General features: G+C 36.7%; 1 protein-coding gene across 5 annotated transcripts in view; it reads right to left on the bottom strand.

The window, feature by feature from the left end:
• Positions 1-23715, bottom strand: part of OSBPL11 (oxysterol binding protein like 11) — a 92525-nt gene that overhangs the window by 8460 nt on the left and 60350 nt on the right. For 3 of the 5 annotated variants that reach the window (XM_086401792.1, XM_086401781.1, XM_086401807.1), the window contains exons 9-11: positions 21191-21689; positions 18161-18347; positions 6659-6841 (exon numbers count right to left, since the gene is read on the bottom strand). In XM_086401792.1, the coding sequence (XP_086257918.1) occupies positions 6659-6841; positions 18161-18347; positions 21191-21689 (869 nt within the window). The remainder of the gene's footprint in view (positions 1-6658; positions 6842-18160; positions 18348-21190; positions 21690-23715) is intronic. The other 2 variants (XR_015164197.1, XR_015164195.1) reach the window with 1 other exon arrangement.

Here is a 23715-nt window from a genome sequence, read left to right as displayed (position 1 = left end):
TTTTTTCCCAAGTTACATAACCAAGATTTTATTTTAAAGAAATTTAGGAAATAAGAAGCAAAAAGAGAAATAAATATTTAAAAAGCTGAAACAGAAGACACCATTTCTGCTTCTGGACATGATGAAATAAGGGGCACCATATTTACCCTCCCACTTTTAATCAGCTAGGAAACTAGACAAAAATATATTGAAACAATGGTTTTTAGATATTGAACAAAAGGCAGCACAGGACAGTGATTCCTGAGAGCAGGCAAACTAATGAGGGGAACCCTACGAGCACTCCAATTGACTAGTTAGAGAGCATTTGCAGGCACAGCACAGGGAAGGGGAAGCTCAACAGACTTCAAGCAAAAGAAAACTGCCAAGAATTCTTGGGGAAAGTATAGTCTGTTCAACAAATGGTGCTGAAAAAACTGGATATCCACGTACAAAAATGTGACCTTAGACTCTCATGTCACAATAAAACTAAGAAGAAGATATAAGAGAAAATCTTTGAGACTTTGGGTTAGGCAAAGATTTCTTAGCTACAACACCAAAACCATAATCTATAAAAGAAAACATTGATAGTCTCACCTCATCAAAATAAAAACTTATTACTGAAAAAAACACCATTAAGAAAATGAAAAGACGAACAATAGATGAGGAGACAATATTTACAAAACACATACCCAACAAAGGAATTGTGTCCAGAATTTATAAAGAACTCCTATAACACAATAAGACGACAAACAGTTCAATTTAAAAAATGGGCAAAATTTATAAGTACACATTTCAACAAAGAAGATATACAAATGGCTAACTAGCACATAAAGACATGTTCAACATCATTAGCCATTAAGGAAATACAAATTAAAATCACAGTGAGATACTATTTCAGACCAGCTCGAATGGGTATATTAAATAAGACAGGCAATAACAAATATTGATGAGGATGAGAACTGGAACCTTCATATGTTCCCAGCAGAAATGTAAAATGGTGCAGCCATTTTGAAAAACAGGCAGTTATGTGAAAAGTTGGACATAAAACCCACACAAACCAGCAATTCCACTCTGAGGTGTTTTACCCAAGAGATATGAAAACATGTCCACAAAAATATTTGCACAAGAATATTCACAGTGGTGTGTCCATGCTAAGTCGCTTCAGTCCTATCTCTCTGTGACCCCATGGATTGTAGCCCACCAGGGTCCTCTGTCCATGGGATTCTCCAGGCAAGAATACTAGAGTGGGTTGCCATGCCCTTCTCCGGGCGATCTTCCCAAACCAGGGATCAAACCCAGGTCTCCCACATTGCAGGCAGATTCTTTACCATTTGAGCTATGCTATGCTAAGTCACTTCAGTCGTGTCTGACTCTGTGCGACCCCATAGACGGCAGCCCACCAGGCTCCCCTGCCCCTGGGATTCTCCAGGCAAGAACACTGGAGTGGGTTGCCATTTCCTTCTCCAATGCATGAAAGTGAAAAGTGAAAGTGAAGTCGCTCAGTCGTGTCCGACTCTTAGCGACCCCATGGATTGCAGCTTAATAGGCTCCTCCGTCCATGGGATTTTCCAAGCAAGAGTACTGAAGTGGGGTGCCATTTGAGCTATCCCGGAAGCCAAACCAGGAGTAAACTATGGTCTAATGCTCATTTTTGTAAGCAGACTTTTGTTTTAATATAGCAACATCTATCTGTTTTTGTCTATGGCTATTTTCATGCTACAATGGCTGAACTGAGCTGTGGTAGAGACTATCTAGTCCATCAAGCTTAAGATATTCATTCTGAGATCAAACCAGTCAATCCTAAACGAAATCAATCCTGAATATTCATTGGAAGGACTGATGCTGAAGTTGAAGCTGCAGTACTTTGGCCACCCGATGCAAAGAACTGACTCATTGGAAAAGAGCCTGATGCTGGGAAAGACTGAAGGTAGGAGGAGAAGGGGACAACAGAGGATGTGATGGTTGGATGGTGTCACCAACTCAATGGAACTGAATTTGAGCAAGCTCCAGGAGTTGGTGATGGACAGGGAAGCCTGGTATGCTGCAGTCCATCGGGTCGCAAAGAGGTGGACACAACTGAGCGACTGAACTGAACTGAGCCTTTAACAAAAGAAGTTTGCTGACCTTTACCTAACTTCTATTTTAAGAAACTATAAAAAGTTAGAGCAAACGATGCATAAAATAAGGAGAAAAAAGGAAATAAGAGCAGAAATCAATGAAAAAGAAAACAGAAATATAGAGAGAAATCAATGAAACCAAAAACTAGTTCTCTGAGTAAAATTAATGAACCTTTAATCACATTGATCAAGAAAAGAATCATGAATACAAAGAATGAGTGTGACATCATCACGATAGAGCCTACAAACATTAAAAAATAAGCAAATATTATAAAATACATATCAATAAATTTGAAAAATTGAACCAAGTCTTTCAAATATAAAAACTACCAAAGTTTGCTCAAGAAGAAGCAGATAACCTCAGTAGCCCTAGGTACTAAAGATATTAAATTTGTGGTTAAAATTTTTCTCCCAAAGAAAACAAAAAACCAATAACCCCCAGGAATGCAGACAAAAAAATCTATAATACAAGTTTAGCATAGAGAATCTCTTAAACACCTGGTTCAATAACAGCCAGATTCTCATATCTGCTTCTGCATTCAATCTATTGTGATATATATTGTTTCAGTTAAAGTATATAAAGAAAATATGGCCTCACAAAGATATATAGTTAGTAACGGGAAGGGTATTTTAATAGCTATTTCAAATAACTCAATTCTTTGTTATTATATTAAAACTCAGAAAGTGGTAGTTCTTAAAAGATTAGCTGCAATGTGGAAACTGAAAAATGTCAATGAATTTTTCATACTCTGATACATGAAAATCCATTGGTTTAATTTGTATCTTGAATGGAATTTTTATCCATGCATAATTTTATAATTATCATGCAGTGATCATCTGAAAAAAATTATCTTCCAGATGTTGACATATTTTATTATGTCATATTTTAAAAAATCACCTTCATTAGTTTCATCACTAATTTCATCAGAAAACTCTTTACTAGGGAAGCTTTCAATTCATTGCGACAGATAAAAGTTTTCTAAAATTTTGATATTTGCCTTTAAAAGCTTCATTTTTTCCCTCAAGTTTTACTAAGATACAATCGACATACAGATCTGTATAAGTTTCAGGAGTACAGCATAATGATGTGATTTACATATATTGTGAAATGATTACCACAATAAGTTAAGATTCATCCTCTCATATAGACACAAAATCAGAGAAACAGAAAAAATTTTTTTTCTTTCTTGAGATGAGAACTCTTAGGATCTATTCTCTCAACCAATTTCAAATATACCAAACAGCAGTGTTAACTACAATCATCATGAGGTACGTTACATCCCCAGTACTTGTTTATCTTATAACTGGAGGTTTGTATGTTTTGACTACTTTCATCCAATTCCTTAACTCCCTACCCCACATTTCTGGTAACGACAATCTGGCTTCCTTTCTAAGAATTTTTTTAAAAAAGTTTTGTTGAAATATATGGTTGATATATAACACCGTGTTAGTTTCAGGTATACAACATAGTAATTTAGTATTTGTATTACTACGAAATGTTCACCACAATAAGTCTAGTCAACCTCCATCACCATACATAATTACCAAAAACATTTTCTTCTTGTGATGAAGACTTTTAAGAACTACTTTCTTAGCAACTTTCAATTATCCAGTACAGTATTAACTATAGCCACTATGCTGTACATTATGATGTCCTCATCACATTTATTTTAAAACTGGAAATTTGTACCTTTTGACCTACTTCATTCATTTCTCACTGCCCAGGTGCCCACCTCTGGCATTTTGGGAATAATGCCAATCTCTGTTTTCTGTATCTGTGAGCTTTTTTTTTTTTTAAGATTCCATATATAAGTAATATCATACAGTATTTGTCTTTACATATTTGACATTTCACTTGGCATAATGTTCTCAAGATCCACTCATGTTGTCTCAAATGGCAAGATTTCATTCTTTTTATGGTTGAATAATACTCCCAATTATAAAAATACTGGGAGTATTATCATACAATACAAAAAAAAATACTAACAATTGTATAAGTGAGACCACAGAGTATTTGCTCTTTCTCTGACACTTCATATAATGCCCTCAAGGTCCGTCCATGTTATCACAAATGGTGGGGTTCCTTTCCTTCTTAATAATATTTCATTATAAATACACATCACAACTTGCTTATCCATTTATCTGTCAATGAATGGTTAGGTTGTTTCCATTTAAATTTTATTATTAGCAAAAAAAAAAATATTGCCAATTGTTTTCCTTTAAATGCCATGTTTACAACATTCATTTACAAGAAAAATGTCTTCCCAATATTAAAATTATAATAGTCTTAATCTGTCTGTCAATCATCTAAGTAAAAATGGTGCTTCAAGAAAGGGTAGTTTGGTTGGAACTCCATCAGTTGCACAAGTTCTCTTCCTTCAGATAATCAGTGTACTTCATAATCTCCCACAAGTGCTTTATCTATACTCCAAATGTGTCATGAAGAATATTTTTTAAAAAGGTAGGTAATGAATGTTCCAGATCTAACAAAACTAATAATCTGTACTGCTTTTCAAGGACATTTTTAAAAGAAAATGGCTTTGAAAAAACTGCAACGTAGAAAAGAAAAAAAACTGCAGGGCAGCAAGGAATACCACCATTACTTTTACAGTTTGATGCCACTGCCTTGAACGGTGCTAAGGCCCAGCAGTGCTACCCACCACTGCTTTTGTACCACCAATGCAAGTGCCAACAGAGTGAAAAAGGCAAATAATATTTTAGCATTATTAAGAAAGCTTTCTCAACTTGTAAACACCTGGTACAAATATCAAGGGCCCCAGGGGTCCACAAACCAAACCTTGATGCATGCTCCTAAACAAATCCTAAATAATCCTAAATAAGAATTTTTTTTTCAATCACTACTGTTTTATTTTTTGAACCAACCTGAGTTTTTGCATAATGGGTACTAAACATCTGCTTATAAATGGTTTGGTTCCATTTATGTGATCTTTGGAGAAGGCAATGGCACCCCACTCCAGTACTCTTGCCTGGAAAATCCCATGGACGGCGGAGCCTGGTAGGCTGTAGTCCATGGGGTCGCTAAGAGTCGGACACAACTGAGCGACTTCATTTAAGATGGTTAATGCTTCCTTATATTTGATACAGTAATACTTACATGTGATACAAAATTTAAACAGTACAAAAGGGCATTCTGTGAAGAGTAAGTCTGTTTCTTATCAGAGAGATGAATAAGTGGCTCAGTTGTGTCTGACTCTTTGTGACCCCGGGGACTGCAGCCCACCTGTCTCCTTTGTCCATGGAATTTCCCAGGCAAGAATACTGGATTGGGTTGCCATTTCCTCTTCAAGGGAATCTTCCTGACCCAAGGATCAAATCCACATCTCCTGCGTCTCCTTCATTGGCAGGCAGATTCTTTACCATTGCACCACCTGGAAAGCCTAGACCCCAGTATTCCTCTCTGGAAGCAACTACTGCCAATACATTCTGGAGACTACCTTATTAACACATATAGAGCTACTTTATTTACTTTTTAGAAAAATTATTTAATCGCTGCATGGGCTTTTCTCTAGGTGCGGCAAGCGAGTGCTACTCTCTAGTTGCGGTGCTTGGGCTTCTCATTGCCGTGGCTTCTCTTGTTGTGGAGTATGGGCTCTAGAGCACATGGGCTTCAGTATTTGTGGCTCCTGGGCTCTACAGTACAGACTCAATAGTTGTGGCCTATGGGCTTAGTTGCTCTGCAGCATGTGAGATCTTCCCAGACCAGGGACTGAACCCATTATCTCCTGCATTGGCACAAGGATTCTTTGCCATTGAGCAACCAGGGAAGCTCCATTCCATTATCTTTTTTCTTAATATTTATTTTTATTCATTTACTTAGTTGGTGTGATGGGTCTTCGTCGCAGTACATTGGATCTTTGATCTTTGTTGTGGCATGAGGGATCTAGTTCCCTGACTGGGGACTGAACCCAGGCCCCTGCATTTGGAGCATGGAGTCACAGGACCACCAGGGAAGTCCCCCATTTCATTTACTTTTAAAGGCCTATGACATATATTTCCAAAATACCTTCTAGGAAGGTTGTATCAGTTTACCTCTCTAACCAACAATATGAAAATGTCTATTCACTTTTTCCCAAAAAAGATACTATTTAAAAAAAATTTTTTGTCTTTCTGTTAATTTGTATTTCTTTGAATTCTAATTATAATGAACAACTTTCCATTTTCTTAGTGGGTATTGTTTTCTTCTATTTTTGTGAACTACCTCTTTATGCCTTTGCCCATTTTCCTATTAGGGTACCTCTCTTTTTATTAATAATTTGTAAGAGTTTGTATGACAAAGATAGTGATCCTTTAACTGCTAAAAGTTAGTACTTTTGTCCAGTTTACAAATGTTTTATTTTTACTAAAATGTGATTATGTACACATAATGTCATAGCTGGTACAGTATTTACAACCATGAGATCAGACCAATACTTTCAATTTAGAGATGAGGAAGCTTATCTAAAGTGGTGAAGTGACTTGCCAAGGGTTAGAAATTAGTGAAAAGGCTTAAATTAAGATCTAGACTTTCTGACTCTTTCCTGATGGATGCAAGGATGACACACCTGGATTCAAATGGATCCTGCTTCTCCAAAGGTCTTACTCTTTTCTTCGTCACTGCCAACTTAGTCAAGTCCACGTATTTTGTCTCTCCACTGCTGTAAGCAAACTCAAGAACGCTGTTCCATTCCCCCTGCACTCTGCATACAACAGTGTTGGTGATGTTGTGCTTTACTTCACCTGTAACCCTAGAAGCAGGCAGGAAAATAAAAAAAAAGCTTTAGTAAGTAATACTGTGCTTGTTTCTTAGGGATTTTAAAACCCCAAGAATGTACTTTGTGAATTCTGCTTAAAATAGTTACACAATTCGCTTCAATTTGTCAGTGCCAAAGTCAGGGTCTTTGTAAATCCATGATAGTTTCTAAGATAATTTTTTCAAATAATATTAACTTAATTTTAGAAAGAATACTGGGAATTAAACTAGACTTACCATAAATGATCACAAAGTATGATATTTTAATTTCTGCTACAAACAACTATTATAACATTAAAACTAAGTAGGAATATGAAAAATATTAACTTTTTTTTATTACAGTCAAAAATGTTAAAACACTAGGGGCAGGGTTAAAAAAAATGTTACAACACTATAGCTTATTCAACATTTTTTAAAAAAGAACTAGTCCTATTTATTTAAAAAATTAAAGTCCCTAGATTTCTCTGGTGGTGCAGTGGATAAAAATCTGCCTGCTGATGCAGGAGACATGGCTTCAGTCTCTGGCCCAGGAAGATCTCACATATCACAGAGTGACTAACCTTGCACACCACAACTGCTAAAACCTCTGGGCCCTAGAGCCTGTGCTCTGCAACAAGAGAAGACCCTGAAATGAGAAGACTATGCACTACAACGAAGAGTAGCCCCAACTTGTTGCAACTAGGAAAAAACCCACACAAAGCAATGAAGACCCAGTGCATCCAAAAATAAATCAATGAATAAATAATTTTTAAATTAAAAAAAAAGTTTAGAAAATTTGAAATTCTGAATACATAAATTCTGTATAAAATCACATAAGCTTAATTTTAAGTTAAATACAGAAACCAGATAATAAGAGATAGAAAAAATAAGATATATTAAAAATTTTATAATTCTCTTAAAAAGAGCACTGGCATACAAAAATTATTGCCAGCAACACAAAACTCTGAGAGTGCTCAAGCACTACTGTTGAAAGTTTAATGAAGGATTATCTGGCTGGTTTATCAACAGACAGATAGGATGCAGCTCAAATGAAGGTTGGAATAGAAAACAGGTCTAATTATTTTTAATGAAGTACTCTATGTTCACTGTTGGACACAAACAACAGGGTAAGACTAGACAAAGATTAAGAACTCAAAGAATAGTGAGCAAATATTAGGGTCTGGTCAGTGTACCAGGGATTATGGTTTATCTGGATTCAAAAGGGAATCCAAAGGACCCAAGCCCATGTTCAGGTGACAGCTCAGGAACCCGAAGTAGCATTTGTCAGATATAAGTCAAGGGCCTGGGAACCAGAAGGATATGTTGAATTTAAGGAATCCAAAGCTTTTAATCAGGAGAAGTGAATGGCCTACAAATTCAAAACTCAAGGCAGAGGTATAGGAGCCAATGGGCTATCTGGTGGCTCAGTCGTAAAGTACCTGCTTGCGGTGCATAAGACACTGGGTCGATCTCTGGGTCAGGAAGATCCCCTGGAGAAGGAAATGGCAACCCACTCCAGCATTGTCACCTGGTAAATCTCATGGAGAGGAGCCTAGCAGGCTCCATGGGGTTCATGGCGGGGCAAAAGGATGAGACCTGACTCAGTGACTAAACGTCAACAACATCAACAACAGCACAGGAGCCAATAAGCAAATGAACCAGATCTTAGAGATGAAGGTGTACTAGGGTTTAGAATCCAAGAGCAGACCAAACATCAAAAATCAAAAGTTAGAAAAAAATAAATACCTAGGCATAACTGTAGCTAATTAGACACAAAGATGGAGAAGGCACTGGCACCCCACTCCAGCATTCTTGCCTGGAAAATCCCATGGACGGAGGAGCCTGGTGGGCTACCATCTATGGGGTTGCTAAGAGTCGGACATGACTGAGCGACTTCACTTTCACTTTTCACTTTCATGCATTGGAGAAGGAAATGGCAACCCACTCCAGTGTTATTGCCTGGAAAATCCCAGGGACGGGGGAGCCTGGTGGGCTGCAGTCTATGGGGTTGCACAGAGTCGGATACGACTGAAGCGACTTAGCAGCAGCAGCAGCAGCAGCAGACACAAAGAACACTAAGTCTGCTAGATTACAGCAGAAGTGGGAACTCTGGGTTATAATTCAAAGCATATGAACTTAAATAACTATGCTGCTAAGGGGTTTTCCCTGATTTTTGTGACATCCATGTTTCTTCTCTGATCCTATCTGCCAACATTGTTTCCTTCCTTGAAAATGTATATCTAACCAAACAGGATATAAAGAAATGGCACTAAACACTTACCTCTTCCATCTTATAACCAGACACACTCAAAACTATATTCTGCAAACTTAGGGATAATAATCCATTTCTCACTTGATCTTTCTTTTATTGCCACAATCTCTCAAGTTATTATCTCTGTCACAAGCCTTTCCACTTGAGAAGTAACAAGCATGCTGGGTTACATGGAATCTTTGCTCCTTACTGCAGTTACATAGCAAGATCATCATGACAAGAAATGGGGCAGGGAACAAGAACTGCCCATGCTAGAGATAGGCCATGCATACACACGTGCTAAGTCGCTTCAGTTGTGCCCTACTCTGTGCAGCTCTATGGACGTCAGCCTGCCAGGCTCCTCTGTCCAGGGGATTCTCCAGGCAAGAATACTGGAGTGGGTTGCCATGCCCTCCTCCAGGGAATCTTCCCAACCCAGGGATTGAATCTGTCTCTTATGTCTCCTACACTGGCAGGTGGGTTCTTTATCACTAGCGCCAACTGGGAAGCCCATAGAATACTAGAAAATCACTGGATATATTAACTTGGCTTCATACAGGAAGCTTTTATTTAAAGACTGAAAGTTAAGATTTCAGCTTTGGGTTTTATTGATATGTATATAAGAAACACCACATGAAAGATAATTATATTTTATGCAGAACAACTACAGGACACACTGTCCTATCACGTTACTTAATGCCACTACATGAGAATACTCATCCTTTTCCATCACCATGTTTATTATAATAACAGATGTTATTTTTAACTGTCTGTTATACATGAGTTTTTTCTAAAAGCCTTACAAATGCTTTCCAAAGATAGGGTCCTGAATTCTAATACTAGAATGTCTAAGCTTCTTGATATATTGAGTACCACTGTGAGTTTTCCAAATTTGCTGGCAACAGGACTGCAAACGGTCAGTTTTCATTCCAATCCCAAAGATGGGCAATGCCAAAGAATGTTCAAACTACAATACAATTGCGCTCATTTCACATGCCAGCAAAGTAACGCTCAAAATTCTTCAAGGCTTCAACAGTACGTAAGCAGAGAACTTCCAGATGTACACGCTGGATTTAGAAAAGGCAGCAGGACCAGAGATTAAATTGCCAACATCCTTTAGATCATAGAAAAAGCAAGGGAATTCAAAAGAAATCCTCTGCTTCATTTGACTACACTAAAGCCTCTGACAGCGTGGATCACAACAAACTGTGGAAAATTCTGAAAGAGATTCAAATACCAGACCACCTTACTTATCTCCTGAGAAACGTGTATGCAGGTCAAGAAGCAATAGTTAGAACCGGACATGGAACAACAGACTGGTTCCAAATTGGGAAAGGAATATGTCAAGGCTGTACACTGTCACTTTGCTTATGTAACTTATATACAGGGTACATCATGCAAAATACCAGGCTGGATGACTCACAAGCTGGAATCAAGATGGCCGGGAGAAATATCAACAACCTTAGATAGGCAGGTGATACCACTCTAATGGCAGAAAGCAAAGAAGAACTAAAAAGAGCCTCTTGATGAGGGTGAAAGAGTGAAGTGAAAAAAACTGGCTTAAAACTCAACATTCAAACAACTAAGATCATGGCATATGGTCCCAAAACTTCATGGCAAACAGATGGGGAAAAGTAGAAACAATGACAGATTTTATTTTCTTGGGCTCCAAAATCACTGTGGACTATGACTGCAGCCATGAAATTAAAAGACACTTGCTCCTTGGAAGAAAAGCTATGATAACCTAGACAGCGTATTAAAAAGCAGAGACCTCACTTTGCTGACAAAAGTCCACATATGGACTGTGTAGGTGTAGTCAAAGCTATGGTTTTTCTGTAGTCATGTATGGACGTGAGAGCTGGACCATAAAGAAGGCTGAATACCGAAGAATTGATGCTTTCAAACTGTGAGGCTGGAGAAGACTCTTTAGAATCCCTTGGACAGCAAGGAGATCAAACAAGTCAATCCTAACAGAAACCAACCCTGAGTATACACTGGAAGGACTGATGCTGAAGCTGAAGTTCCAATATTTTGGCCACCTGATGTGAAGAGCCGATTTGTTGGAAAAGACTCTGATGCTGGGAAAGACTGGGCAGGAGAAGGGTCAACAGAGGATGAGATGGTTAGATGGCATCACCAACTCAATGGACACAAGTTTGAGGAAACCCTGGGAGATAGAGAAGGACAGGAAAGCCTGGTGTGCTACAGTTCATGGGGTCATAAAGAGTCAGACATAACTTAGCAACTGAAAAACAAAAGCTTCTTGAAGGCAGATGTTGTTTTTTTTTTTCTTTTCTATATCTTCAGTGTGCCACTTAGCAGTTAGCTGACACAATCTTAATGACATTATACCACTACGTATATTTTAAAATGGAAAATGGGATCAGGATATGGAAAAGGGCATGAGGAACAGTTAACTAGGCCTGTTTGGCTCCATCAGAGATAGCTGTGGAAAATGAGGGAGTAAGGAAAGGCAAGTGGAAGATAATATATTTATACCAAATGCAGACAGCAGATAATGTGTCTGCTTGATTGCAGATAGCAGTAAAAAACTAGGCTATGTCTGAGGAGGGAGGCATGGCTAATAAAGACACCAAAGAGAGCCTAAGTTAAAATATTCTGTAAAATCAAAGAAAAGATATCAAAATAGAGAAGCCTGTTTCTAATATTAATCTTTTAAATGCAAAATTAAGTGAAATCATTGGTTTTAAGTGAAATCTCAGTGGAAAAAATGAGGAAACTCTAGAGTCAACCAAAGTATACTTCTAGGTAACAAAAAGGCCTTGTGGACAGGTTAAAAGATACAAAAGGAGAAAAGAAGCCAACTTAAGTAAAATATTAAAAGAAATAAGATGGCAAATATAATGACTGGTCATTAACAAACCAAGGATATCTATCTAAAATTATTAGAAGTCTTCAAAAAGTCAAAGTATGAACACCAGGTATCAAAAGCCAGTAAGGCTTTTGAAATTCTTGGTTTTGGATACTCCTTCCCTCTTAGGAACCCAGATGTCAAGATAAGAGAAGCTCCAATAATGTGGAAAGGCCACATGCAGTCCCCCTTGGATTACAGCCCCAGCTGAGGCCCTCCCTGGTCAACAGCCAGCTCTCCTGCTTCCCATGTGACTGAGCTGCTTTTGATACTCAGCTGGCTCAAGCCTGTAGGTAACTGAAGCCAAATCAAGGCCCAACTACAACCACATGAAAGATGCCATGTGAGAATCACCTAACTGAGCATAGCCAATCCACAAAACTATAAAGATAATAATAAATTGCTGTTTCAGCACTAAATTTTAGAGAGGTTTATTACAAGCCATAGATAACTAGGTCATCATCCAAACTTATCTTAGATATACTGGCTTCCCCTATAACAGTCAGTTACTCCTTGAAGTCTGTCCATTCTGAATGCCTAACTGGTCTCTCAACTTTTAATGTCCCCCCCCACACACCTAATCTAATCTTTATCTGCCACCAAATTGATTTTTATTGATGGGAAGCATACCACTTCCAGATACAACACTGTTCATATTGTATTCTTATAAAAAATGTATAACCTGAACCTAAAACAAAAGACAAACCCAAATTAAAGAGATGCATTTTATAAAACCGGCCTGTATTCTTCAAAAATGTCAATGTCATAAATGACAAAGAAAGGCTGAAGAAATATTGCCAATTAAATGAGACTAAAGGGATATAACAAGAAAATGTAATGCATGATCCTGGGTCAGGAGAGAATACATCCCTAATTATCAGGTCAATTTACAAAAATTTAATATGCATTATACATTAGATTGGAGAAGACGATGGCACCCCACTCCAGTACTCTTGCCTGGAAAATCCCATGGACAGAAGATTTTCCATCCAGGCAGTAGGCTGCAGTCCATGGGGTCGCGAAGAGTTGGACACGACTGAGTGAGCGACTTCACTTTCACTTTTCACTTGCATGCATTGGAGAAGGAAATGGCAACCCACTCCAGTGTTCTTGCCTGGAGAATCCCAAGGACGGGGGAGCCTGATAGGCTGCTGTCTATGGAGTTGCACAGAGTCAGACACGACTGAAGCAACTTAGCAGCAGCAGCAGTAGCATATATTAGATAATGGTATCGTATCATTTTATATTTCCTGAATTTGACAACATTCGTGATTATGTTGGTTTCCCTGGTGGTTAGACAGTAAAGAATTTGCCTGCGATGCAGGATACTCAGGTTCAATCCCTGGGTTGTGAAGATCCCCTGGAGAAGGGAATGGCTACCCAGTCCAGTACTCTTGTCCAGAATATCATGGACAGAGTAATTATGTAAGAGCATTTTCCTGTTCTTGGGAAATTCTGGCTGAAATACTTGGGGTAAAGTGTCACGATGTTTTTAACTCTCAAATGTTTCAGGAATAATAATAACAATAAAACAACAATGACAATAAAGTATGTGTGTATAAATATAGAGAGATTTTGATAAGGCTGTTGTAACAAAATGTTACCAACTGGAAATCTAGGCAAACGGGACATGAGAATTTTTATAACTCTTCTGTGGGTTTGAAATGATTACAAAAGAAAAGATAAAAATAAGTAAAACAAACAAAATATATCATTAAATGTTTGAAAGTTTCATTGGCTCCCACTGCCTTCAGAATAAATACTGAATTTGTCAACAAAAATATCACTAAAGATAATAATGATAGGAATGTTAAATCATAAAAGGAAGGCTGAACATGCCCTATCTTTTAAAGTCCCTCTAACTTTTAAAATAGATTCTGTTATCAACAAAATTGTGGCTACAAAGTAGTTAAATAAATGAAACTATTTTTGTATAGAAGGGCTATGAAAATTACATACAGAGAAAAAAGGAACTATAAAATTAGCCACCTTTCCTCCCACTTGCCAACCTGAATCCTAATCCAGCTGATTTGCTCTCTGGAGCTGCCCTTGGAGATTCAGCCATTGGTGGGCATCAGGCTCGTCAGCACATCTCTACTTTGCTTGTTTACTGCCTGCTCCTAGCAGGGAATACTGAGTGAGACAGACAACAGCTGAGTTTTAAAAAATACAGACACAGGAAGTCAAAGGACATGATTATGGACTTCATCAGGAAGAGTGGGTATTGCTGAGCGTTAAGAGTTCACAGAACAGAGAAGCCTTATGACAAATAATAATGATTTCAAAAGAAGTCCAGTCATTATTTACTCAATATAGACATGGGAGAACTCACCCTGGAGAAAAATCTTTATTAGTCTTTCATATGTTAAATGGCACAAGAGAAAACAAAGAAGAGGAAAATTATATGAAGACAAATGCTGTGAGGCAACTCTCTATAATCATTCACTCCTTAAACGACATGAAAGAGTCCATACCAAAAAAAAAATATTAAAAAACCCTGTATGAATGAGATTTATGTGGGAAAGTCTTTCATCACTACTTGACTCAGGTAATACAAGATAATTTATACAATTTACAAATGTAGTAATTGTGTAAATGGCCAGTAAATGTAGACTTTAGCCAGAGCTCTACCTTAATTGACATCAGAGAACTCCGAGGAAGAAATGCTATTTTTGAAATCAATGTAGGAGACCCTTTAGCTGGAGCTCTGGCCTCAATGTACAGAAGACAATTCATATTGGGGAGTAATCCTATATACATAATGAATGGGAAGAAGTCTTCAACAGGAGACTCTTGATGAGTACCAGAGAATTCATAGAGCAGATACAAGTTCAATTAAATGAATGTGAGAAATTCTTTATTCATTGAGCAACACTTGTAAAACGTGAGAATTCACTGGAGAACAACACCTTGAATAATATGAATAAAGGAAAGTCTTCAATAACTATTAAAAACCTTATAATATTAAAGATTTCTCCCTGGAGAAATTCTATACATACAGCCAATATGTAGGTGTAACTCTCAATTTATTAAACATGAAGAGAGTGCACAACAGGTGTTTTCAAACTTCTGAAAGGTTATCCTAGAGGAAAAAGGGAGTATCAATTGTACAAAGCTCCAAAAATATCAAATTCAAGGGCTCATACAGAAGTTAACCAGTAGCAGATCAAAACATCATTGGGAAAAGCTATAATTTGACAGGGTGGATAAGACTGTATCTTTAAGAAGAAAGAAACTCACACTTACTGTATTTCCCTCACACTATATACAAAAATAAACTCAAAATGATTTAAAGACCTAAAGCCATAAAACTTCTAGAGAAGAACACAGGAGAAACACTTTTTAGCATAACTTGTAGCAGTATTTTCTTGGATTAGTACAAGGAACAAAAGCAAAAATAAATGAATGGGAACTAATTAAATTTAAAAGCTTTTGCACAGCAAACAAAACCATCAACAAAATGAAAAGAAAAACTATGGAACGTGAGAAATATTTGAAAATGATTTGATCAATAAGGGATTGACACCATAACATTGTATAGCAATTAACCTCCAATAAAAAGGGGGGGGTTAACATCCAAAATACACAAACACCTCATACAACTCAGTATCAAAAAAAACTCAAACAACCAATCAAAAAGTGGGCAAAAGACCTAAATAGACAGTTTTCCAAAGATGGCATACAGATGGCTAACATCAACATGAAAAGATGCTCAATACTGCTAACCAATAGAGAAATGCAAATCAAAAAACAGTAAGATATTACCTCACCCTTGTCACAATCACTATCATATCAAAAAAATCTCCAAGTATCCAAAGAAACACAAACAAAAAAACCCCAGAAAAATAACTAAGTGATGACGAGACAGGCAATCTACTGAAAAAAGAATTCAGAGTAAAGATAGTAAAGATGACTCAAGACCTCAGAAAAAGAAGAGAGGCACAGAATAAGAAGATAGAATTGTTTAACAGAGCTGGAAGATACGAAGGACAAACAGAGTTGAACAACATAATAACTGAAATGAAAAATACACTAGAAAAAATCAATAGCAGAATAAATGAGGCAGAAGCACAGATAAGTGAGCTGGAAGACAGAGTAGTGGAAATCACTGCTGCAGAACAGAATAAAGATAAAATAATGAAAAGAAATGAAGACAGTTTAAGAGACCTCTAGGACATTACATGCACCAACATCTGCATAATAGGGGTCCCAGAAGGAGAAGGGTCCCAGAAGAGAATAGGGCTTCCCTAGTGGTTCAGATGGTAAAGAATTCCCCTGTAATACAGGAGACCTGGGTTCGATCCCTGGGTTGGGAAGATCCCCTGGAGGAGGGCACGGTAATCCACTCCAGTATTCTTGCCTGGAGAATCCCCAGGGACAGAGGAGCCTGGTGGGGTCACAAAGAGTGGGATATGACAGTGACTAAACACAGCACAGCACAGAAGGAGAAGAGAGAGAAAAGGCCTGAGAAAATACTTGAAGAGATTACAGAAAACTTCCCTAATATGGGAAAGGAAATAACGACCCAAGTCCAGGAAACACAGAGTCCCATACAGGATAAACCCAAGGAGGAACACACTGAGATACATATTAATCAAACTGACAAAAATTAAAGACAAAGAGAAAATATGAAAAGCAACAAATAACACTCAAGGGAATCTCAGTATGGTTATCAGCTAATTTTTTCCAGTAGAAGCTTTGCAAGCTAGGATATATTGTACCTCTGCAGGCTCAATATATTAAAGTGATGAGAAGGAAAAACCTATACCCAAGAAAACTCTACCTAGCAAGGCTCTTGTTCAGAGCTTTACAGAAAAACAAAGGCTAAGAGAATTCAGCACCACCCAATCAGCTTTACAATAATTGCTGAAGGAACTTCTCTAGGCAGAAAAGGCCACAACTAGAAACAAAAAAAGATTATGAATGGGAAAGTGAAAGTAAAAGTCGTTCAGTGGTGTCCAATACTTTGCGACCCCATGGACTATACAGTCCATGGATTCTCCAGGCTAGAATACTGGAGTGGGTAGCCATTCCCTTCTCCAAGAGATCTTCCCAACCCAGGGATCGAACCTAGGTCTCCCACATTGCAGGTGGATTCTTTACCAGCTGAGCCACCAGGGAAGTTATGAATGGGAAAGCTCACCAGTAAACATAAAGCAAAGGCAGGAAATCATCGACAAAATGTGAACCATAATAATACCTTCTCTGAGGATAAAGGACAACTATTTTGATAATCTCCAGTGGTTCTGTTTGAGTGATTTTTTTTTTTTTAATTCTGTGCTTCAGTATTTTGAAATTCGTATTTTTTAAGGCCCATTCAATGCCTGGGAGTCAATAAATCTTTCCACTTCTAAGACTGTTCAGTACTAGCTGTCTGGTAAAGACGTAAAATAGCTATACACACTGAAAGTTTCATACATAACCGAAGCTAGTGCATTCTGGTATGACCATGTAAGAAAACTTTTTGCAATAATAAAGTCAAATTTTCATTCCCTATGACCCAACAATTCCACTCCTAGATATCTATCAAACATAAATTCATACATTCACCAATGTTCTAGAAACACTATTTGAAATGGCCCAAAATCGACGTACATACTTTTATATGTTATTCTTTAATACAAACTGTAAAGAAAACTATCCCTACTTCAGAATAATCAGAATAGACATCAAAAGCTAAAACAAGGGGTATTCTTTTGAGGATCCTGTTAGAAAACTTGTCTTCATGTAGTTGGGTGATCTGGACGAGTGCTAAAGAGACCAACAAACCATTAAGGAGTATAATAACTGGCCCATTCCTAGATGGAATGAGAACAAAGCCATTATTCAGTACTGGTGCCTGAAGATATTGACTTCCATCATTGTGCTTCTTGAATTATTCTTTATAGATTAGTAGATATATTTTCTTCCTAATCTGTAGCAATATTACCTCTACTGAAGTCTCGGTCCAAATCTGAATCACTTTAAAAGCAGAAATTGGACCAGAAACAACGTACCATTTGTTAGGAGTTCTAGTTTATTAGAGTAGAAAGATCTGTCACTATTTTTAAAATCAGATCATAATTTCCAGAATTCCTTCAAAGATGAAATATATTAAAAAAATAAACATGAAAGAAATCCAACCTCATTTCACAAAAAACAAAGCAGAAAATGAATGAGTTATAATACAAGATTAAACTGATAAGAGCCAGATATCACTAAAACATTCTTACCGGTGCAGTTTGCCACCATAAAACGGCTTCGTATGAAATGTGATGCTGGCTGAGTACCCAGTTTTTGCACAGTTGACGTTGACTTTGCCACCCAGTTCTACCCAAGGAACAGTTAAAATTGACCGGGCATATGCACAAGGCAGAGAAAACGTATACTCTTCTCCATGCTCCAGTAGACTGAGAATACCTGAATGTGAAAACATGAAGGTGGATAGTATGTTTAAAAAACAAACAAACAAACAAAAAAAACAAACAAAAAAAAGATAGCTATGAAAAATCCATATTAGGATTTTCTTCTGCCTGGTAAAGGAACATCATAATTTTGCTTAATTTTCTTTTTGCTTTGGATGAAATTGGATTCATTTACAATTACATTTGACAACAATTCATGGTAACAGTTAATCAAGGTTACTTTCATAATGACCTTATTATCCCTTTGGGTTCATGGAACAAAATTCCCTCTAATGCTCCTAAAAATAAAATAAAACTTCAAGTCAGAATTTAAGTCCATGCTAGACTGTATCATCCTAAGATCTGATCTTTAGCTAGTACTAATAACTTTTAAAGTAGTTTTTAGAACAACTAAATATCTAACATAACATAGAACTTAATCTCAAACAACATGGGGGGAGTTCGTCATTTTATTCTATGCATATTAAGATAGAAAAAAGTTATTTTATGATATAAACTAATGTCATCATAGTAATTTTGCTTGCCAAATTCTGAAATATTTAAGGCAAAGCTACAAGAGTTAGAAATGGCAGTTTTCAAACAATATTCTAATGGGGCTTGTTCCATATTAAATGATAGTATATTAAAAGATGACTTTAAAAAACATATATGAAAGAGAGTTACAGGGAAAAAAGGGAATTACATTAATGAATAATCAATCTATCACAGATGATTAAGAGACATTGAGAAGACTTGAGCTAATTACATTACTAACCTAAGCTCATTACCTAGTTCACCATCAAAATAAACACTGAACTGGATATGTACTGCTAGTTTGAACTCTGAGGATATCTCTCTCTTAATAAATGCTCATGAAGTACTGTGTTCTTAATGTTCACAAAAAAGGGCAAAAATTATATTTTCATATAGTCAAATTTTTAGGACAAATAGATTGAATTCTAAAGCAGTCTACTTTACATAAAGCAACAGCAACTATTTTTTGTAGTAGTTTTCACACAGGGCAATAATAAATTGAGCCACATGAAAAGAAACATGGTTTTGTATATATTTATATATAATGGGAGCTGTCAGAGACATATATATATTTGGTTATTCAAGTATTTGATAATAATTTGATTAATTCTAAGTTGGAAAGGAAATCATGTTTCTTTCTAAAAACATTTGGCCTTATAAATTGGATTCAGGATCTTTTATTTCTAGGAATATAGTTAACAAAAGTTAACATTCATTATGGAATTTAAGGTCCAAGAAATATGTAATTATTGAAAAGGAAAATAAGACTAGCTAGGATAACTGAAATTCAAAGAATCCTAAAATCTCATTTATCTAATAATTAAACACATTTTCCTCCTACTTTAAAAGAAAAACAGCTGCTAACAGGAGCAAAATAAATTGTGAGAAGTTCCATTCTCTGATTTAATTTACCTTCTGTTGAAGGTGTCAATGGTAATTTAATTTTAAAAAGACAAATCTATGAATATACAACCAGCACTTAAATAATAATAAAAAAATATCAATACCACCTTCTCATTTAACACATGAGTAAGCTATTAATGCTTTTCCTCATTTCTTGAGGTATTTCCTTTCTTAGAGTGGGAGAAGCCACCAGATACTATCTGTCTCATGAACTGGTAAGAGTAACTGGCCTTGGGGAGAGTGTGCCAAAGAATGAGGGTCTTAATCTGACTATGCCTTAATTTCTATGATTCTGGACACATTCCATCACTACCAGACTTCAGGTTTTTCATCTCTAAAATAAGTAAACTGCTTTGTGAAGAGCCTAAGGTTAATGTGATAGACCTTATAACGGAGTTAGCCAACTCTTTTTTTTTTTTTAATACAATATCTTACTATGTTATAAAAAATTTGATTAGTTTGAAACATTACTTGGAAACTGACTCATAGCACAACAGGTATTAAAGATGAGGAATGCTTGTAAGGGGAATAAAATATTTTCTTCAGGGCTAAAAAAACACAATCTCAAAATGTTAGGGTCACAGGCTTAACTACACCATGCTTATATTTAAAACAAATTTTCTCATGCATAGGAGTGTTCCTTTGACATTAAAATAGCAGAGTTTTTTTCTTCCATTATATTTTCATTAACTCTGCAATGATTTCTGTGGAGACTTGTCTGTTGTTGTTAATCTGTTTTTTGTATTCTTAGCCAAAAAACACAGAACTTCTTTTAATTGTTAAAAGAAATTAAAAGAAAACAATTCCTTTTAAAAACAATTTCTTTTAATTGTTATAATCATTTGTGCTGGAATAGATTTAAAGTTTGGCAGTATATTTTAAAATATTTTATTAATATTTCCTATGATATATAAAAGATACAGACATAGATTTACCTAGAAAATATTTCTTGAGTGCTATTTATAATAAAAACATGTTTTATGTTTTAAAGCATTATCAATAACTTGAGAAAATATTCACTGCAAAAAAGGAGGACACAACTACATAGAGAGAATCCTAATTTTATAAAACTGAAAGTATGAACACACACACATAGAAAAAATACAAAATACTAGCTATATTTATTTATCTCTGAATGAAGGAATTAGACATACTTTTTCACCTTGACACTTTTCTAAGTTTACTAAACTTTCTATAATAAAAATAATTTACATTTAAAATCAGGAAAAAAATTGCAAAAGAAATTTTTGTTTGTTGATAGATTCACCCTCTCCCCTCTACCAACATTCTAAAACATACTAGGAATTGGGGGAAAAAGTAGTACACATACAGTTCAAATTTACAATTAGTATTTATCTAGCTTCCCCCAATTTAAGGCTATAGTTTGATGTGAAAAATTGGAGAATAATTTTTTCTACTTACCTTCCCCAACCATTGTCACGCCTATTGACATGCCTAAGAATTTGCTCTTAGTCCAGACATGTGCATTTACACATATCTTCCTCTCTGCACATTCAGCATAAAATCCTGAGACTGGAGGATGATGGGAAACCTGCTCGGCAACAAATCTGACTGTGTAACAGTCTGAACCCATCTGGTTCAAAGCCTCCTCTGACGGAGGTACATGATTTGTGATGGCCGGGGTAGAAGAGCTGTTAATGACACTGGATGCTACCTCGCTTTTGGGCATCCTCCAGGAACAGTGAAACGTTTCTCCAATGATAGGATTGTATGGTTTCTTAGCAATGGCTCCTTTACGGCCTTCGTGAAATGAAGTAAGGTAGTACTCAACAAAACGAATCATCCTGTCCTCAGCTGTAGCTCCATTAGTGATGGCTATAAATAGGTCTGGATGAGACATAAAGTCTGCATACATTTCCAACAAGGATCGCTTCTCTAAGATAAATGTAGGAAGCACCACCTAAAACAACAATAACAACAACAAATCAACCAAAGAGGGAAGTACAAAAAAACAGTAATAAATACTTTCAGAGAATTGAGATGATATTATACACATGAAACAAGAATGCTTTCTGAAAAAGAAAATTCAGAAAAAATTAAAACATGATAGGAAAAATTAAAATTCAAGAGAATGGTTAGAAGATAAAGGTGAGGACCTTCCTAGTCTGGTCCTCTATTCTCCTATGAGATTTCTGCTTCTTTCAAGTCTGTTTCTTTATTTTGGTCTTTATATTCCTAATTAGAGGTCTTCTCAAAGACCTGATACATCTGTAGAGAATGATTCTTATTTCCCTGAAAATATTTCATTCTAGATGGGTATTAAAAGCAGAGTCACAAAAGACAAGTAATTTGTGTCAGTAAAAAATAAGCGTGTTATACTTTGAGGAAATCAAAATTGAAAAAGACACACGTACTCCAATGTACACTGCAACACTATTTACAAGAGCCAGGACATGGAAGCAACCTAGATGTCTATCAACAGATGAACAGATAAATAAGTTGTGGTACATATATGCAATGGAATATTACTCAGCCATAAAAAGGGATGCATTTGAGTCTGTTCTAATGAGGTAGACGAACCCAGAGCTTATTATACAGAGTGAAGTAAGTCAGAAAGACAAACATGGTATATTAATGCATATACAGGGAATATAGAAAGATGGTGCTGATGAACCTATTCACTGGGCAGCAGTGGATATGCAGACATAAAGAAGAGACTTACGGACATAGAATGGAAGAAGAGGGTGGGACTAATGGAGAGAGTAGCAAGGAAACATATATACTACCATATGTAAAATAGATAAGTCAATGGGAATTTGCTGTAGGTAACAATCTGGAGCAGAGAAGGCAATGGCACCCCACTCCAGTACTCTTGCCTGGAAAATCTCATGGACGGAGGGGCCTGGTGGGCTGCAGTCCATGGGGTCACTAGGAGTCGGACACGACTAAGCAACTTCACTTTATTTTTTCACTCTCCTGCATTGGAGAAGGAAATGGCAACCCACTCCAGCGTTCTTGCCTGGAGAATCCTAGGGACGAGGGAGCCTGGTGGGCTGCAGTCTATGGGGTCGCACAGAGTCGGACAAGACTGAAGCGACTTAGCAGCAGCAGCAGCAGCGACAATCTAGAGGGGTGGGATGGGGAGGGAGGTGGGAAGAAGGTTCAAGAGGGAGGGAACATTATGTGTACCTATGATTGATTCATATTAATGTATGGCAGGAACAAGCTCATTGTTATGAATCAATTATTCTTCAATTAAAAATAAATTTAAAAATATAAGCATGCTTAAAAGGAAATAGCCTTTCCAAATGGTTAAGGTCAAACAATCAATTCAGCACTTGAAGAGGGTCAACTAAAAAAAAAAAAACAACCACTTCAAATTCCTAGGTTGGATAAAAGTATCATAAGGGGAAAGACATAAGGGAAGAGAATGGTAATTTACATTTAATTTTAACCTCAAGAAGACTAATTCTAAGAAAAGACCTTTTGATACTTAAAGCCAGGTAGGAAGATTAAACATTTTATTTAAAGCAGAATTGGAGAAGCACTGAAATTGGTTCAACTCTGTGACAAAACAATCTGGCAACATTTTTTCAAGAGCCTGAAGATTTCATATCCATTTAGCCTAATAATGATTCCTTGAAGAATCTAGTCTTAGGAAGTAAGAAACCTGAAAATAAAATTAAAACAGTCTATGTTTTTAACTCTGTACTGTGCTTAGTCAGTTCAGCTGTGTCCAGTTCTTTGCAACCCTGTGGACTGTAGCCCACCAGATTCCTCGATCTATGGGGACTGTCCAGGCAAGAATACTGGAATGGGTTTGCAGAAGAGCTATGCCCTTCTCCAGGAGATCTTCCCAGCCCAGGGATCGAACTGAGGTCTCCCGCATTGCAAGCGGATTCTTAACTAGCTGAGCCACAGGGATGCCCCAGAATACTCTGGGTCTAGTTAAGTGATATGATAAAAGGGTACAAAGTAACCCTCTA

This window comes from Bos grunniens, chromosome 1, assembly GCF_055505025.1.
Source record: "Bos grunniens cultivar Pamir isolate PY7600 chromosome 1, Bosgru_T2T1.0, whole genome shotgun sequence".
Lineage (NCBI taxonomy): Eukaryota > Metazoa > Chordata > Mammalia > Artiodactyla > Bovidae > Bos > Bos grunniens.
Note: the sequence above shows the minus strand (reverse complement) of the source record. Positions and strands in the feature narration are given on the sequence as shown.